The 13,575-nt window shown below is 41.3% G+C and overlaps 1 protein-coding gene across 1 annotated transcript in view; it reads right to left on the bottom strand.

Moving 5' to 3' along the window:
• EFCAB6 (EF-hand calcium binding domain 6) overlaps window positions 1-13,575 on the bottom strand; it is a 3,527,179-nt gene that overhangs the window by 3,056,469 nt on the left and 457,135 nt on the right. Inside the window, exon 3 of the mRNA XM_044088493.1 lies at window positions 1,104-1,324. Coding sequence (XP_043944428.1) covers window positions 1,104-1,324 — 221 coding nt within the window. The remainder of the gene's footprint in view (window positions 1-1,103; window positions 1,325-13,575) is intronic.

Genomic DNA, 13,575 nt, shown 5'->3' with positions numbered 1-13,575 from the left:
CTATGCCTGGTATACAAGGCATTGTCAAGCCCCCACTTTGATGGACCTCCTGCATATCCACAAAACAAAGAGCATAAGTATTGCCCTTTCTAGACTTAAACTTTGCCTGTGATATAAATAGGACCTACTGGCAAGACAGGTATGTAGCCCAGAGACTATCCATTCTCTAGAACAGGATCCCCGTCCATATGAATCAGAGTTCCTCCTTAACCCAATTTAAATGCAACTTGGACAATTGGATGAGGAAAAAGAAACTGATCCCTGGTTTGACACCTATGTCTCTAATGGACACAGGTAGCCTGTAAATGGTTTATTTCCCAGGCCCCTGCTTGAAAATGTTTCATCTCCCAAGACCCTGTTTATACTTATCAAGGGTATAAGAACTTGTCAGAGATTTGAGATGCATGGCTAGGTTTAAAAAGCCCCTTGTGGTCATTAGCCTAGTAAACACCTATGAGCCTAACCTATAATCATAGACTTCTGAAAAGGAATTCCATTTGCCCCCCCAACACACACACACACACACACACACACACACACACACACACACACACCTTGTAAACACCTATAAACCTAAAATCTCAAACTTATGAAAAGGAATTTCATTTGCCCCCCCCCCCCAAACCAGTTCCCTGTTCAGACTCTCGCTTGCTTTATTACAAAAGTAGTCATGCGAAGCACACATTCATTCCTTGGTTATTTTATAATTCTGGGGCTATTTATTTACTTAGGTATACATGTATGTAAGCAGGACATTTGCTGCACTCAAATTAATTAGGAATATAATAGACTGCTTTGTAGTCACAAACAGACACGTTCAAAGATGGTTCCCTATAACTATGAAAACCAGCCAACTCCAACTTCCCTGTTTTGAGGACCAAAATCTGCATGCTGCTACCTCAACCCTTATATTCTCCCCATAATTACATTAGGTTTCTGCATGTTCTATATGACAAAAGTAAAGTTTATTCAGAAGATACAGACTACTGCTTAGCTCCAGTTGTATCAGAAGAATTCCGTGTAGAACATAAAGGTGTATCAACACACAGACTATATTTTTTAAGAAAAATGAAGTGTTATTGTCAATAGTGCTGCTACTGTACCTTTATTAGCAGAGTATCAAACTGTACTTGTGTAAGAGGAAGAATGAAGTTTTCAATAACTCTGCGGAACTCTCCCTTCGTGACACCCAATGAGTGATCAGTATCACAGATCTGGAATGCTCGTTTCACATCTTCTTGCTTCTCTGTTATCTTCTGAATTAGTATCTGATCAACATCAACTGCTGAGAACTCAGGATTTGGGGAGGAGCCAACTGAGATACCTACAACACAAATAAATTAACTCAATGAAGAAACTGATTTTGTCATAAGTGTTTCTATCACTGCCGTAATTCACTCAGGTAAAGCAAATCCCCATCTGCTGCAATATCATTCAGTTCCACTAGCTTGGTACAGCCCTTTGCAACAGTGTGGACTGAGGGAAAATGGGAGTGCTGCACCCCACTCTACTCTTTGCTCCCCTTGTAAAAGGAATCCATATGCATTATAACACTTCATAATTTGAGATCCCAAATAGACTATAACAAAGGCTTCTGACTTGTATCAGTGTCATATGCACCCCCCCCCCCCAGTGCAAACAGTCTCCAGGAGAACTCTCTGACAATGGTATACATCCCTCTGCATGCACCTTTTCACTAGGTACAAATCATGTTAACCACCATAGCTCATATCTGCTTGACTAAGCAGTAGAGTTATACCATATAGGGGCAGGTGCCAAGTGTATCAGCACTGGGAGAATAAAAGTTCATTATGAGGTAGGTCGACAAGCATAACAAAAACTTTAAAAATTGAATACATGGATAAGTCTGCTTAGAATGGTGTGCAAAAACAGTGCCTAACATATGGTTTCAACTTTACAGTAGTATCTTATATTTGATTTGTTTAAAGCCATTAACATTAAGATGGCCTCTTTAATGGTACAATGCAGATATGTTTATTATTTTATTTATTTACCCTTCGTTGAAAAGGTTAGCCCAACTAGGCCAGCTTCCTCTTTCCACAGGAGACTCGAACTGCTATTCATAATGACTAGGAGGAATCTGGGCAGGACACCAGAAACTCTCTTACTTTTCTTTACAGGTGGTATCAGAGGGCTGTAACCAGAGAAAATATTGAGAACACAATGCCATATGAAGGAGAATGTTTTTGGAGGAATCATGGATAATACACAGTGAATTTCTGGGTCCTTGTCTTTTTCTGAAAAGATTTTTTCAAGTCTGCTTAAACTAAAGAACTGCTGGTGATTCCCTGCTGGGTGAGGAAAGTAAACGTATATTTTTTTTGTCTGTGAGTGATAGAGCTGCTTTCTGCTTTACCTGCTCCATTTTGTTTTCAGTTTTAAGAAATCTGCTTGGCCTAGTGTTTTTTTTTTTCTGTGTGAGAGACAGACACAAACTTCTTTGTTTAAAATGTTTTTTTTGTCAGTGATGTTTAAATACACAGTGAATTTCTGAGTCTTTGTCTTTTTCTGAAATTATTTCAAACCTGCATAAACTATAAACACTGCTGGTAATTCCCTGCTAGTTTTTCCCCTCCACTATCCCCTTCGTTGATCTACTTTTTAAATCTGGCGATTTTAAGCTGCCCACCCCTACTGTAAATTGAGCTTAAAAAGCTCCTCCATTGCTACACTGCTGCTGATGATATCTTGAATTATTTATTTGCCTTTCTTGGGCTAAGTGTATTTTTGCCCCACATTGTCTGTTCTACTGAATTACTTGCTCTGAATTCATTATGTAGCGAGCTGTTAGATAAAGTAGCATACCTTTACACTCTGACAAGCACTTGTTTTTACATCAAGAGGTCAGTGGATTGTACATTTAGTGCACTGGGAGGTAGCCTGATCTATTTAGGTTGAGGAAACACTTGAGATGTCTGCATGTAGTTTTATTGGCTGGAGGGCTTATTAACCAGCTTATCTTGTTTTTGTGGCTTTAAAAATTCTGTACAATTGAGTGGCTCTTGGGTCATTTATACAAAACAAAGTACTTTTATTGAATAATCACACTTTTATAAGCTGTTTAAAGTACATTGTTGTATCCATATCTAAGTTTGTTTGTGGCAGCATTTCATATCTTTTAAGTTTGTTTATGGTAGCATTTACTCCGGACACTCCTTTACTGTGATTTTACATGAGGAGGACTGGGACTATTCATCTAGAGGCAGTGGGTGTTTACCTAACCTTTTTACGCTGGGAAGCACACAAAAAGGCTCTTAATTCTTTGCACTTCTCTTATATACTGTGACTATTTTATCAGTCTCAAAAAACTGTACTGTCTGCTGCTGCTTTAAATGAAAACTTCACCCTAGAAGTGAAAAAATCTTTTTTTTCACTCTGTTTCTTGACCTATTTAACATCTCAAAATCAGTCTAAGTGCTTTACTTCTAATTTTAGCCTGTTTTCCACAACATGGCTACCAATGGGGCTTGATGCATCAACGCGATCTTATTCTTCCTCAACCCTTTCTCTTTTCCATAATGCTTTGTATGACTCATGCCAGACAGTAAGAAGTAACTATGAATTCCCATGCCTTTGACATATAATATGATTTGTGAGAGTCACTGTCATCTTCTATACCTTCTGTAACAGGACAGGTTCTTTTCTGTCTCTAATCACCCTCATTTATGTTTGGCTCAGAGCTTGTTTTACACTATACTTTGAAGTTATCCAGCTACAGCTAGAAAAGTAGCTAAATTTCAGGCCTTTGTTCAGGGTTTTCTTTTGTGGTCCAAGAGGAATTGACAGCCCCCCCCCCCACTACTGCAGATGTGTTAAAAGTGTCACTGCACTGAGAGCCCCTGCAGAATCAAGTGCAATTGACAGCTCATAATTGAAAGGAAGGAGCAACTGTCAGTGAAACCCTTCCAACCTTTTCTACTGCTCTAGGAGTATTGCCTTATTGATGAACCTTAGCCTACACAAAAGTATGGGTCTCTCTTGTAGTCTTGCACTACCAGCACAGTCCTGTCAAATTAACCCATTTCCTTCCTAAATAAAATATACAGTAAGAACCTGCTACGATGGATTGGCAGTTTCCCATCATCTCTTTAGCCAGCCTGATATGCATGGGCATCCTGAGGCAATGTAGCAATTGTCTCATGTATACTGGCAACCACTTACTCCTGAAACAAATGAATACTTTATGTGAGAGATGCAGAAATTAGAGGCAAGACTCTCACAAGAACAAATCGAATACCAAACAGGTTGTCAGCACATGTACACACACTTCCCACACTAAATAAGGACACGACACAAACCCACATATGCAGAGGTACTCACTAGTAACTTAGCAATAGATCAGAGGCCTCCCAAATGGAAACCACACATAATAACACACACACAAGTGTCTCATCAAATAAGCCCATAAGACGTAACACCACAAAACCTAATATACTGGTCATAGGTGTCTCCATTGTGAGACACACAGATGTTCCCCTTACCAAGCTAGATAAGAAGTGGGTTACGGTTAGCTGCTTTTTAGGTGCCAGAGTCCGTCAAGTCACTCAAGTACTCAAGTTACTCAACCACAAGTACCGACAAGACTCCGCCATAGTCCATGTGGGGCTGAATGACTTGAGAAGTACCTCACTGGACTATATAGAGAGAGACATGACTGTCTCTCAGATTATGTGTCACAGGCAGGTATAAACCTAGCCTTAAGCAGCATTCTACCTTCTCCAAGGATGGTGCCAGTATACAAACAAAAAATGATTGACTTTAACAATTGGCTTAGCTTCTGGTGTCAGTTCAAGGGGATCCAATATCTGTTAGCCTGGGAGGACATGGTCAACAGGCCATGCTGGTTTGCCAGGGATGGTCTGCACCTCTCTCCTCTAGGCTTTCAGATACTGGCAAAGGTATTAGCCACCCCTACTCTGCCTTTTTTAGGCAGTGTCAAAATAACCAACTTCCCAAAGTAACAAAATCCTCTCCAGATAAACTCAAGGTATTGCTGCTTAATGCTAGGAGTCTAAACAAGAAACTGCACTCCCTGGAAGCACTCCTCACTTTGGAAGATGTTGACATCTGTGCAGCCACCGAGACATGGTTCAAAGGCATGGAAGGCACCCCGGTCATGCAGGGCTATAATGTTTTCCATACATTCAGACCACAAACTGAGTGTAAAAGAACCAAAGTAGGAGATGAATCCAGCTTCATTAAGGATAAATACACCTAACTATAGGCAAATCCCCCTACCACATCATAGCTAGCTATAGGTCCCCCAACATGAAACAGGAAAAGCATAACACATACCTGGACTTACAGGAGTCACTTGCCATACAGTCCAACACCTTACTCATGGGTGATTTTAACTATTATACTATCAATTAGGAAACATACATGACCACAAACATACTGGATCAGAAGTTCTTGGGCTTTCTCAGTGCAAATGCTCTGGAACAGTTAGTCAGCACATCCACAAGCAGCTCAAAAGTCCTGACCACAGTACTCACCAACATGTGAGAGCACTGGACACCCCCCACATGATGTCCTCTCTGGTAAGTTCAGACCATAAATCAATCTCTTTGGATGTAATTATAAGACCAGATACCCCATCACACTCAAAAATGCTTAAGAATTTTTCAAAGGCAAATTAGCTCCTACTAAGTGATTTATAAGAAGTTTCAAAGCCCACTTAAATGCTAATAACACAGACTCCTATGCAGTGGTGAACACCAATGCACTGTATAACCACTTAAGCAGTTGTATAGAATCGGTTGTACCTGACTGGATTAAAACTATGTCTTGCTGAAAAAACAAGCCAGCCTAGTGGACCCCTAGTAAAAAGAAGCTATACAACAGGAGAAAGAAACTAATGTCCAAGAACAAGACAGAACTGGCTCAGCAAAGGAAGAAATCCCTCTCTAGCTTAAACAAACAAATTAGAGATCTTGTCAAGTCCTCCAAAGCTAATTACAAAGCAAAAATAGTCTCCCTATCTAAGGATAATCCCAAGACATTCTTTAACTACATCTGAAATCTAAAAAGGAATGCATAGCTCTGTGCTGAACTGGCTGTGGATGGTACGACCCATACTCAACCAGAGGTAATAGCCAACCTGCTAGCTGACAGATTTGGAGCAAACTTCAACCCTCCCCCCCGTCCCCTCCAGTCATCCTCCAAAGTATACCTGCCACCATTCCTCAGCCTATTATTTCAAGAGAACAGGTCATCTTGGCACTCTCTAAGGCCAAAAACACGGCATCGGTGGGACCCAACATCATCCCTGGTTGCCTTTTAAGCAACTTAATACATGACCTAGCAAACCTACTTGGATCCATGTTTAACCACACCTTGTGAACCGGCTATGTTCTGGCGGAATGGAGGACAGCAACAGTAATCCCTCTGTCCAAAGGGGACCATCAACTGACCCTGGGAATTATAGATCCACAAGCTTCTCTAGCCTCATCTGCAAGGCCATGGAAAGAATCATTATGGACCTTTTTAACAAGGGCATAAGTAATCTCCAAACTCTGGACCCAACCCAGTTTGGAAGGTAGATCACTCCTGTTAAACATGGTTAACTTCTTCGAGAAAGTCACTAAGGCCTTGGATGAGGGAAAGATGGCACATACCACATATCTTGACCTTGTCAAAACATTTGACACAGTCCACCACTCAGGTATTGCACAGAAACTTTCCCATTTGGGAATTAACCCCTGCATTACCAGATGGGTAGCCAACTGGCTCACCAACAGAACACATATGGTCAAAGTGGGTGACTTCGCATCTAGCAAAAGACCAGTCAACAGTGGCGTACCACAGGGTTCTGTGCTGGGCCCCTTACTGTTCAGAATTTATTTCTCAGATGTCCAGGCAAACTTGTACGGCCTGTGGCTGACAAAGTTCGCTGACAGTTGCAAACTGGGAGCAGCTGCTGAGTTCCCCCAATGATGTTAATATACTGCAAACATGGTTAACACGCAAATGATTGGTGCCAAAGCCATGGATAAAAGCTAAATGCAAAATAAAAGCATTATTATTCCTTTTGGGAAAACTGACATACCTGCTAACTACATTACAGACAGCACCCCCTCAAATGTAGGCACAGTGGTATGTGATCCGAGTACTCAGGTTGATAGCAACCTGAACGTTGACCATCATGTATCCACAGTAGTAAGGACATCCTTCTATGTGGCACATCTTATAAGTAAAGGCATCACATCTAGATCTAAGCATGTTATAATTCTATTATACTTATCCCTCATCAGACCAGTAATTGAATACACTGTTCCCTTTTGCATGTACCTCACCAGATGCCTGCAACAACTGGAGAGACCACAGAGGTTCCTCACAAAGTCTCACCAAGAAATTACAGGGTACACAAAACAAGTCTTACATGGAAATACTGAAAGCCCTGTCACTGTATTCTGTCTCCTACAGGTTGCTAAGGGATGATCGGTGCCTGGCTTACAGGGCAGTCTCTGACCCAGCCCTGATGGAAATGCTACACATTTGTAAAACAAACTGTTGGAGGGTCACTCACTACAAGGATCTTAACCTAGCCTTCAACATGAACGGGTCATGCTGGAGAGACAGAAACATCTCCCAGAGACTACCACTTCTCTGGAACAAGCTTCCAATACACATGAAACACAGCTCCTCCCTGACCCTCTTCAAACACAGCCTAGATCAATGGATGGGTGACTGCAAATTCACTACTGGTGTAGCAACCATGTCCCTCCTGGACAGAGGAAGTTGGTACTAACTACCACAAACCCTTACCTCTGTGAACTTTACTCACCTAACCACCGACAATAAGGGCAACGCAGGATAAATATGGCGAGGTTTGTAAGGGCTCTAGGGCCGTTAGCCTAGTAACCTCCTATGAACCTATGAAGAATATATGGCAAAAACAAAATCAAAGTTGCAATGATGGAGAAAGGAGGTTTGGAGACTGAAAAAATATTGCAGATGATTGAGGAAGACAAACCAGATGATGAATCACTGGTTTCCAGGTGGATGAATGTGTGCAGGAATCTGTTGATACTGAGCATCCATTTAATCACTTAACAGCATAAACTACAAGAAAAAGGAGGAGACTGGCTGCGCAAATACTGCAAAGAAACTGAAATACTGTAGGCAGGTATGTTACTTGGGACAGGTTGTTGTGCCTTTAACCTTTACTGGTATATATATTAAAGCTATAGTACATTTAGAAAGTGAAATAGCATTTTAGAACTATGCATTAACAGAAAAGTTTATAAAACTATGCAATGCTAAAGCTTAGTGTGAGTCCTGGATGAAACTGCAGTTGTGTAAATAAACTTACTGTAACAGTAGATGTTCAAATAGATCACTGTTGTAGTAGCCTAAGCTACATGGGACATACCCTACCAAGGATCAGAAATCCATCCAGTATCCAAGGTTTGAGAGTACTTTTCATTTGGCTTCACATCGAAGGAGGCACAAGAACATGCCTGTATCAAATGCCAAATATGCAAAACCCCTTTTAAAAATTGATTAACTTGAAAAACAGAAGAAAGGGGGATTCAAAGGCTGACAAATAGAAATGTGCCTTTATATAAGCGTACCCTAGGCCTGAGTTGAGCAATTCACACAGATACTGAATAACTAAAACTGCCTATACTTAGGATGGAGCTTGTTCTCTTTTATTGCACTAACTAGAAAACCTTTTCCATTTGACTACATATGATTTTCTAGTAGCAGGCTTTCTAGCCCCATTTAATACCTGTTGCACATCCTCTAAGAAAAGATGCCTTAACTGTGTCAGAAAACTATTGTTCATGCTGTCATATGGAAGATTTGAATACTGGGGTGGAATCGGGATCTTTTATTTTCTATGAGTAGGTCTACACTGTGAGGAAGTTGTTTGCAACTAATCTTCACCAAATGCATGAGACTGGAGAATCAATATTGCCTGTACCAAAAAGGAGTTACCAGAACCATCTTTGGAAGCCCATCTTCATCTCTAGTAGAATTTTGGAAATCAGAGGAAAGGGGCAAAAGTGATAAAGAAACACTTCCATTTATAGGAAAGAAAATGCATCTGTTTTCCAGGCCTTTTGCAATGTGTCCTGGAACAGAACTGAATCAGTTATTTGTTGATATAGGAGCTAAATATAGCTATATATGGAAGCCCCTACAGAAGGACAATCTCCAAGAAGGCCTCTAGATGAGTCTATCCTGGATCTGCTCAAAATGTCTGCTATTGTATTCTACTCTGATGAAATGTGCCTGACATGAAGAGTGAGGCTGTTCTTTATTGCTATCTCCCAATTAATCGTGACTCATATGAAAAACAGATATGATATTGTTCCCCATTGTTCGTTTATATCTCATATCACTGTGGTGTTGTCTGTTATCACAAAAAGGTGGCCCAGGGGTCCACAGCTGATTTAGAGCTCTGATAGCTTTAATTAGAGTGAGTATCTCCTTGAGATGTATGTGCTTGTACCTGAAATAAGGCTCTAACAAGCCCCAAACCTTGATACCTTGGGACTGAGACTCACTCTCCCATGCAAAGTCTGAAACTTCTGTTGTGACTTACTATGCAGGAATAAGGGGAGAAAAATAAAAGACCTGGATTCTGAAATACCTGTCTAGCCCACCACAGCAGTTCTTTCTTGATGAAATGGAGAACTAGTATTTGAAAGATTAAGGGATGAAGATTCTGGAGCCAAAATGCTTCGAGCTATTATTGGATTTTCTCATCTGTAGTCTGGAAAATGGTACTATTAGGATGGAAGAAGCCATGTATTCCAGAATTGTGAGGAATGTTCTTGCTATGGACATGTTCAGACAGGTAATGTTAAAAAATGAGACTGAAAGGATGATACTATGTCTGAAGGGAGGTTAGCAGTGGATAGAGAGGTGTCTAGGAGGCACCCTAAAAACAATAATGTGAGAAGGGTTTGAAAAGGACTTTTTCAGATTTAATTTGAACAGCAAGCTCCTAAAAAGATGAACAGCGAACTGAAGAGATATAGGGTGCCATGGATGAAGGAGGCTGAGATGAGGCAATCATCCAAATATAGAAAAATGTGGAATCCCTGAATTCTGTAAAAAGCTATGATTTAGGATTGACACTTTTGAAAACTTTTGCAATCAGTGGGAAGACAAAAAGGCAATGATGTAAACAAAATGAAATTCAGAGAAAAAGACAATCTTAAGTAACACCTGTGGATTTTTTGGACTGAGATGTGCAGGCAGGCATATTTTAAATCTAGGGTGGCTATGAAAGCCTTGGAAGCAAAAGCTAACAATGAAGAGTGAGCTTCTTGAATTTTGGTATCAAAACAAAGATGAAGTTTTGAAAGACCCATAAATTACACCCAAGTGTCTTCTTTTCTGGGAACCAGGAACATTCTTGAAGAAAAGGCTTTGTCTCTTTGGGAAGAAGGCAGTGGTTCTGGTCCACTCTGGGACAGCAAGTCTGAGTGCACTTGTGGAAAGAGATGGATTTTTGTTTTAGGAGGAATCCATGATTACAGAGGAAGGGATGCCCACTGAAGCATGTAATTATCCTTGATTACTTTTAGAAAGTATAGTTGTGTAAGTCCAAATTACTTAACAGTAGTTGTTCAAAACCCCTTTCCGCCTCAGTGGCATTTTAGGTTATTTGCTGAGGTAATTCAGTTCTGGCCAGCTTTCAACAATTCAGACTCCCCTCCTTATCTCTTCCTGTGACACCTAATTAGAAAGCATATCCTGATAAGGATGCCTTCCGCTTTCACAAGAGGGGAGTGTTCAGGGTTTTTTGTCAACAAAGGAGAGACAACTACCTGAAGCTAGAATAATATGGCAAGAGTAAATTCACAGCCATTCACAATACCATATATAAAACAAGTCCAACAACAACCTATACAAAGTGGTTAAAACCTACCTCACCAATGCATAATCTGTGGGATGGGATGATAAGTAGGTGCTGCCACTGAGGCAGTGTGGAATTCAAACATCTACTGTTACAGGTTAGTAGGACTTTTGCAACTGTACTATGTTAATCATTCCCACTGCCTCAGAGGTATTTAGGGCAGATTCCCAAAGAGTGGAAGGATAAGGATCCATGAGTCCCTGAAGAATGGCCCTAGCCAAAGGCTTCTCTGGATCTAGGAAAGGAATCCAGTTTGTAGTGCTTTGTGAAGGAATGAACAGAGGACAAGGTTGCTACCTCTAAAATGCTTCTAGAGTCCACTCCTTTCTGATATGCAATCAAAGAGGTTAAGGCCCTAGTCGAGTGAGCTTTAACCTTGCCTGAAAGAGATTTACCACAGTGGGAGTAAAATAACTGAAAATAACAGCAAAGAACAAACATCATGCAGTTGTTTGCTTAGAGGCAGGTTAACCTTTCTTAGCCTCCATATAGGAGACAAACAGCTGTTCAGCATTCCTAAAGAGCTTTAGCTTTGTTCTGTCAAGCTATTACCTGAACTGCATGTGTACATCCAAGGTATGTACAATTGTTTGTCTCTTTTTTCTGGATCAGGATAGAACACTAGGAGATTGATAGCTTGATTCAAGGTAAATTCAGAAAGAAATTTAAGCAAGAATGATGGATTACTGTGTAACACAACCCTGTCCTTGTGAAAAATCAGACAGGTTGGCCCACCACGACAGCTTGCAGCTCAAAAACTCACCTTGCAGATGTCAGGGATCAGAGTAATGAGTAAAAGAGCCTTACAAGTAATGAACTATGAAAGGCAGGTTCAAAAAGAGGTAAGATCAATTTTTTTAAGACAAAGTCGAGATCCCAAGGTGGAGGGATTTGATTTTGATGAGATCTCACATGCAACAATCTTTTCAAAAACTGGCTCCCAGACAAAAGCACAGGTGTCTCCTGAATCACCGGTCCATTTTTATATGGTAGTATGCATCCTGGAAGTCTAAAGAGCACATTCAATCGTCTCTTCCCAGAAAAGGGAGTATTGACTGCAGTATTACCATCTGGAACTTGGACTTTCTTACTGATTTGTTTAAATTGCTGAGATCCAGAACTGGTCTCCAGTCCCCTGTTTTCTTTGGAACTAAAAAGAATCTTGAGTAAGTTCCAGAACCTATTTGGTCTGCGAGAACTATTTGGATGACTCTTTCATCTAGCAACTTTTGGATTTCTAACATTGCCTGTGTGTCTTTGACTGTGTGGAATGTCTGGGATCTTTTTTATGGTTGGGACAGGAAAGAAAAAGAGTATGGAGTAAGCTGTGGATATGATGCTTTGTACCCATTAGTCTTTTATTTGTTGCCAGGCTTCTGGGTACAAAGATAAGTGGCCCCTGACTGCCTCCAGAGATGGGCCGACGGGCCTCTCCTTCAGAAGTGCTGAAAGGGTTTACCAAAGAAAGATTCTCTGTCGTCCTGATTCTGTGGACCCCTTCTGCCACATGGTCAGTGTCTTCCATTACTACCCCCTCCCCCCGCCCCTGGAAAGCTCTCTGGGATTTTCAGAACCAGATTTTGTCACTTCCTTTCTGACCTTGGGATAGGGTCTGGTAGGCATGGACAGAGTCTTTTCCTTCTTGCTCTCACCTGGTTAGTGTGACCTTGACATTGGGCTCAAACAGGGATGAGCCATCAAACGGGGCATTCACAAAGGAAGATTTAAAGGGAAGTCACACAAGCGCATCCAAGAATGTCTCCTTGGGGAAATTCCTGAACCCGCTGCTCTACTCGCTTCATCCGCTGCATAAGAAATCAGTCTCATGGAGGAGTTGACTGAGTTTAAAATAGAGAGCTGAGAGGAAACTTTATCTGAAACCCCTTTAGCTACTGAACCTTGGAGAGTATCTCCTGGTTCTTTCAGGAGGTCTCGCTGTAATCTAGTAAAATGGGTAAGGTAATTCAGCGATCTGAGGGCAAAAGTCGCTGAAGAAAAAAAATACACTTTCCATATCTGTCCACTGTACATGACTCCTTGTTCGGTGGATGAACAGAATAAGATGTCTCTGAGAGTTCCTTCTTGGTGGCAGACACCACCACCACCATAGCATCTACTGGGACTCCCTTAGAAAGGTTTTGTCTGACAGGGATGTGATAAACTTATTTAGCCTCCTAGGAACAGGTTCCACTGAATCTGGAGACTCCCACACCTTCCGAGAAACTAGGTCCATAAGTTCGTCGAAAGGTGGAGACACCCAAGTGGAGGAAGGGTGAAATCTGAAGGCCTTCAGGTATACAGGCTCCTCTGTTGAAGGGTCAGTGAACATCCAGCCACCTCTCTGTTTCAGTATTTCTAAGATGTCCCCAAAGGAGACATCATCAGGTGGTGACTGTGGGGACCATTTAGCTTCATCAAGGTCTATATCAGAAGTGATGGACTCCTCTCAGGAGTCTAAATGCTTCCTTTTGCATAATCTCTTCCAAGGGACCTCTTTGGAGGGGTACTCTGAGGGGGGAGTGCACTGTCAGGCATCCTGAGACCTAGGATCTCCATGTTCCTGTGGATGCAAGGAAGACACCGGTGCTTTTGGGGGTAGAACATCCGGAGATGACAGCAGAACTGTGGAGATGGTACTCTCCTCATTACCTCAAAAGCCTAAATGGAAGACAATGGCC

The sequence above is a fragment of the Protopterus annectens genome, chromosome 11.part0 (assembly GCF_019279795.1).
Source record: "Protopterus annectens isolate FY-2018-M chromosome 11.part0, PAN1.0, whole genome shotgun sequence".
Taxonomy (NCBI): domain Eukaryota; kingdom Metazoa; phylum Chordata; order Ceratodontiformes; family Protopteridae; genus Protopterus; species Protopterus annectens.
This window is presented reverse-complemented; position numbering and strand designations above follow the sequence as displayed.